General features: G+C 30.8%; 1 protein-coding gene across 1 annotated transcript in view; it reads left to right on the forward strand.

The window, feature by feature from the left end:
• LOC110029728 (mitochondrial phosphate carrier protein 1, mitochondrial) overlaps window positions 1-3,966 on the forward strand; it is an 18,684-nt gene extending 14,718 nt beyond the window's left edge. Inside the window, exon 6 of the mRNA XM_020732153.1 lies at window positions 3,651-3,966. Coding sequence (XP_020587812.1) covers window positions 3,651-3,687 — 37 coding nt within the window. The 3' untranslated portion in view covers window positions 3,688-3,966. The remainder of the gene's footprint in view (window positions 1-3,650) is intronic.
• Window positions 3,967-6,244: the final 2,278 nt, after the last annotated feature.

The following is a 6,244-nucleotide window of genomic DNA, read 5'->3' on the forward strand; positions in this document are numbered from 1 at the left end:
ATATATATACATATAAATATATATATATATATATATATATATAAATTAAAACACATTTTACCCGCGCACGACGATGCGACAAAATAGGTGTCCTCCCTAGGCAAAATTGACGTTCCGGACGCGTTGGCGCAGTCCGTTTCGTCATCCGGGGTCGCTCGGACGACGTCGTCGACGGTCGGGTCAAAAACGCGTCGAAATTCAAATTTCACAAAAATATTGACCCGCGATCGATTGTTTCAAAAATTTCATTCGAGTCTTCGACGGGTAACAGTGCAAGCGATGTGAATTATGGCGATCGGACGTGTTGGCTCTCCGAATTGCGAAGTTTGTGCGCGCGGGGGGGCGAATTGTGCAGAAGGCCACCCTAAGGCTCAAAAAGGTCCTATAGGGGTCCCTTTTGGGTTTCCTCATGTTGGTTTCACCCTTCTAAATGCTAGAAGTCGATACCACACACTTGGAACCACAAAAGAGGACGGAAATAGGTCGAATTAGAACGAGGCGGGCACCACTTCTAAGGTTCTAAGATAGTCAAAGGGAGATCCCTAAGGCTAGATCCTAAACCCTAAGAGGAAGACCAGACCTCACTAAAAATGAGGTCAACAGTGGCATGTAAGAAGCAGAACTAACCATAATTCTTGAAGATTAAATCAATTAATTATATACATTGATATTTCAACCATATTGATTATAGTTGATTAATAAGGATCAATTTGCTTACAAGAAAGAATGTCTTTATTTGGCCAATGATTTCATAAATATGTCTACAATCTAAAAAAGGGGCAATTACATACATAGTACCTGAAACATTGCTATTTACTAATCTAGCACCGTTTTTCATTCTTTTTTCAAATTTTCCCCCAAATATCAAAATTCATGATAAACCCCAACCCATATTTTTCATTTTTTTTCAAATTCTCAATGGTTTGATTGTGGCACTTGCAAATGCATTAGTTTGGTTGTTCCAAAAATACTTGGGTGCTACTTTGGTTTTGAGTGTTGCATATGTTATTATCTTTTTAAAAAATTGTGTAGACATGAGGAAGAGAAATAATATGAGCATTGAAGGCTTTCCATATTGAGTGATAATCAGCTTAAATATGCTTGATCCTTTTATGACATGTTAGATTGGCGACAAAAAATTGGATGGCAATTATATTGTCAACATGTAGAGGAGTGGGGCTCTTTTGCAAAACTTGAGTTTTTGGACAAAAGTTCACAGAACCATATAATTTTTTAAAGTATGGTAAACATTACTGGTATTCATATTTTATAGATGATTTAGATAGACATGGTTGTTTCCTACCCTTCCATAAGACTAAAGAATCATCAATAAATATATTCAAATCAGTGACTGATCAGCTAGCATCACACACCCTACCTAACTGTATCAGTATATCCCACTGGCTAAAAATGAGAGTACGTTGAAAGAACAAACACAACTTGGTAGCATGCAAATACAAGGAGCTATATATAATTCATAGAGGCTGATTTTGTGATCGATGAGGTAGCATGTAAATAACCACTCTAGCCATAATTTGTGGGTATAAATTTCAATTAATTATATGCATTGATATTCAATGTTAAGCCCCCCATAGTCTATACTTTTAAAATGCTTAACTGTTTTATGGTTATGTGCTTTGGATAATGAATGATACATTGTGTGTGCATCAATATGATGTTATATGGGTGCCAATTTTCTTTCCTTGTTAATTAAATAACTAACTATTTTCAATAATACTATCTCGTCCACTTTAATCTTGCTTTTGCATCAAAAATTGCCTAATGGCGTGTTCTCAACATATCAATAAATGTTGAAAGACATGCAAGTGCCATTCATGATAATCAAACACATTCATTTTTGGAGTATGATTCGAAATTTCAAAAATGGCAATATTGCAATGAACTTCTAGTAGTTTTGGATGGTTAGACTCCATGAGCCTTGGATTTTTAATTGCCGGTTGTATTCTTTTAAGTAGTTTTTAAGTAACCCATATTTTATTCCAATTGTGTTTGCTTAGGTTAAATGGAATTCCTTGGGAAGCATGATGGTTCATTACACGTTAAGTTTGAAATATGTTTGTTGTATTAGTAAGATTACTCAAGTTATAGTTTAGATAAGCACTACTGCATTAACTAGTTTAAAGAAAAAATCATTTTTAAGTAAACTAAAACCTGTAATCAAATGATATATTGAAAGCATGAGTCTAGAATTCTCTTTTCGATAATACACAACTAATAACATAAAAATAAAAATAAGTTTACAAAGTGAAACCTACTTTCTAAGGTTTAGATGACAGGATAGGATGTAAGTGTAATTAATGAAAGAAAAAGGGAGATATTATATCATAATAGTTATAGACAATGCTCAAAAAACAAGATTGTCAAATATAGAAACAATTATAGGTGCTTGCTATACAATAAGGTTCATAAAAATTCATATTCAAAATAATGAGCGTTCCATTCAAATGCCAAAACACTTACTTTAATGTATTTATATATCCATCAATGGCCCATTAGTAATTATCATAGTACTTTATATTTATTTATATATCAATTGCCAGCCCATTCAGATACTCTGAACTGAAAAAATTTTCATTAGTCTATAAAAATCTAATGATTCCAAATTGAGGTGTCACTTTGATGACCCATCAACTCAGCCAACCAATCCAAATGGGTTCTATTTATAATATATACATCCTGTGTACAAGCACATATTAAATTAATATTATATTCTATGATAAATATTGTATGACCATTATGATTATCATGTATTACATATCAATATATTTCATAATTTATATGGGCAATAGTTTTTGATTAGCAATCAATATAATGTTCATAAATTATAGGAATGTGTGCAATAAGCAACATGACAAAACTATCACATAAAATCAATATGTTTACATGATCACTATAAATAAATAAAGCATATTTCATAATATATATTATTAAATGATAAGCCATATAACAAATGTTAAAAAATGGCAAACGAGCTAGCAAATAGTCAACTACCTAGCGAAGACTAAAGAAATACAATTTATCAATCTTGAGTTCTTGCTCTAATGCATGTTGCTTTGGAAATCCTAGACTCAAAAAAATATAGATCAATCATCTATTCAAAGTATTAAATAGCCAAATACAACTGTTTATCATTAATTCAAAATTCAATGATTCTATATATTTCTCTAATTTATTCTTCATAATTAAGCTCAATGAGTTATTTAATACATTTTATATCAATTATCATTGATCATGGCTTCATGAAATCCTAAATACCTTTCTAATATTTATATCTTACAACACCCTATCATCTTTTTTATTGCATAATGATTGTACTAGTTTATTCTAGTACTCTTAATAATTCCATTTAGTTCATACCAGCTAAATATCATCATGTATTCTGAAGTTTACTATGAATTTGACCATTTGAGAAATTTCCTTAGTTTAAAAATTAATATAATAATAATAATAATAATAAAGTTCGGAGTTTTGTATTTTATCTACTGTAGCAGTTGATTTGCATATAATTATCTGAATGGGAACCTTATTCCAACACAACAAACTATAAGCTTTGTCGTATTCTTCGAATCGGATGTACTTGTTTAGTTAAATGGACGAAATGAGTTTGATTTTGCATTAATAATCTTCAGGCCCACCAGTGGAGGCATTGTGGCTGATAGAAGTTAGCAATAACATATGAAGACTGTATAGAACTTCGGAGGGAATTTTACCATATTCAAGCTGATACGATATAGTAAGAGGGTTCTTTTTCTATTTCTCTAGCTTTCTCTTGCAGCGACGTGCCCTTCCAGGTGTTCAGTAATGTTACTGATGCTTAAAGGCAATTATACCTCTTTATATTGTGGTACGCAGACTGAATTTTCTGCAATATCTTGATTCTGCTTCTAAATTTTAACCATTCGAATGTATATAATGATTTTAAATATTGGGAAATTTACATGTCTAGCATGCAATTCTTATGTATTTACATATCTTATGTAAAACTTTCATATTTATATATATATATATATATATATCACTTTGGTGTTTTAAACTTATGAATGAAAGCGGGCGTTTCACTTTTAAAAATGTGATAGTAGTGCTATTTTGATGTGATATTAAAGATTTGAGTGTGCTATGCATGTAAATATGAAAGATTAGGTGTGAGATGTATAAGAATTGTGTGATATACTATTTCGAGTGTTAATTCATGAAGCATAACATTTGTCTGCAACAACGTGGTTGGCGATTTCATCCTTGAAGTTGTAAACTCTTGCAAATTATTATTTTTTGAATTTTGAGAGGGCTTGATCTCTGTCTTTTCGTACTTGATTGTCTCTAATGTCAAGGGGAGTAGAAGAATACATGTTTTTCGGTCGGGTTTTATTTTATATATTTTAATTTTTTTTGGTGTTTGATATCAAACAAAATAAATATAAAAATAAATTATCTGTCTTTTTAAATGACTTAAAAGCTATATTTTTCCATCATTTGAAAACCTTTAGAGCAATTTGCAAAATGTACTTTGTTCTCTATCAACCCATTGGCCCATGCCGCGTTCAATGCCGCCCGCCGCTCGCATTATTTTCACACAGTGTTTGATTGTCATTCAACTAGACGATGATTACATTTTAACTACATTGCATTTCTAAATTGGTGTACTTTAAAAGATATGACCAAGCAATCCTTAAATGAAATTTTATTCTAATTTTTCAGCCATCAATTTCACTTTAAATCATTAGAATCGAGTTTATCTTTCTTTCTTTTTTTCAAAACCAATTAAATATTCATGGATTCAATAAATTGTATCCAAAATAAAATGAATGATTGGTATGTGTTAAGTAGATGTTACAATAACCAAGGTAATTTGTGCTCAAAACGTGCATTTATATCAGCATTAAGAGGTGTACCCCATTATCTAAAAAACCATTGGGCAATATAATCATTTTTAAAAAATTAAGAAAGTCAAACTAAAATTCATAGTGTTAAGCTACTTGATAAATAAGAGTTTAATGTGGTTTCCCAAATTGCTTACATGCACAAGTGGCAACAAATGCGTAATGTTTATTAACATCTTTGCACATATAATTTATAAATAAGCCATTACAAGTTTGAAGTTTTGCTTGTGGGATGCCATATAAATGCGGATTGTATGGATTTATTTGATGACTAGTTCTTCTCATAATATTAATGATCAACCACCATTGAAGACTCTTATAGCCTCCATTGTAGATTTTTATGACAACCTCTATTGTAAATTTTGTCGTAGCTGCGGGATCCAAAAATTCGTTGATCATGTCTTATTCGAAAAGAAAAAGAAAAAGAAAATAAGCGGGTCAAATTTTCAGAAGGCATGTGACACAGTGGATATTTTGCCCTCATTTTGCCTGAATTTTAAGATCCAAGGCTCAAGTTTTTTCATAGACACAAGCTTTTATAGTTAATTAACCCTCTTGATAATGGGAGAGCACTTTCGATAAATTTGAGATATATTTGTATTTATTCACCTATGATAAGCCAAAATGGATGCTGTTAAAAATTTCTTCAATTTCTTAGGTTGAAATTCCTTTGTGGAATAATAATTAATTATAATAGCACATTTTTGTTTGGCGTCATAACATAAAATATCACTTAAGATTTTTCTTAAAAATTTTTTTGCAACGTAATGGTTATTAGACTTGTGAGCCGGCTCGAGCTCGGCTCGATAAGTGGCTTGTGAATGAGCTTGATGAATTAATAAGTCAAGCTCAAGCCAACCCTAATTTGACTCGTTGGCTCGTGAGCCAGCTCGTTTAAAATAATTAAAAAAAATTATAAAATATATTCAAAATATATTAAATTTCAAATCCTTATATTTAATATATAAAAAATATTAAAAAAAACATTTTTATAAAACATACCCAAAATATATTAAATTTCAAGTCCTCATATTTAATATCTGAAAAATATTAAAATAATAATAATTTATATTTTATATTAGGTGATTTCTTATTATTTATTTCATAATTGTTTATTGAATTTATTCACCCATGATAGGCCAAAATGAAGGGAACAATTATAATAACTATCCAAATAAATGAATTATGTTGAATGAAAATTACAAGAGATAAAGAAATATAATGTCTATTGACTGCCAAATACCTCAATTTAGTTGGTTAAGTCTACTGAATCTGTTGATTCTGCTAAGGAGACCGGTCGATCGATCAAAGAAAATCGTTCGATTCAGCAAGAGGTCCGTCGGTGA

Source organism: Phalaenopsis equestris, unplaced genomic scaffold, assembly GCF_001263595.1.
Source record: "Phalaenopsis equestris unplaced genomic scaffold, ASM126359v1 Scaffold000002, whole genome shotgun sequence".
Classification (NCBI taxonomy): Eukaryota; Viridiplantae; Streptophyta; class Magnoliopsida; order Asparagales; family Orchidaceae; genus Phalaenopsis; species Phalaenopsis equestris.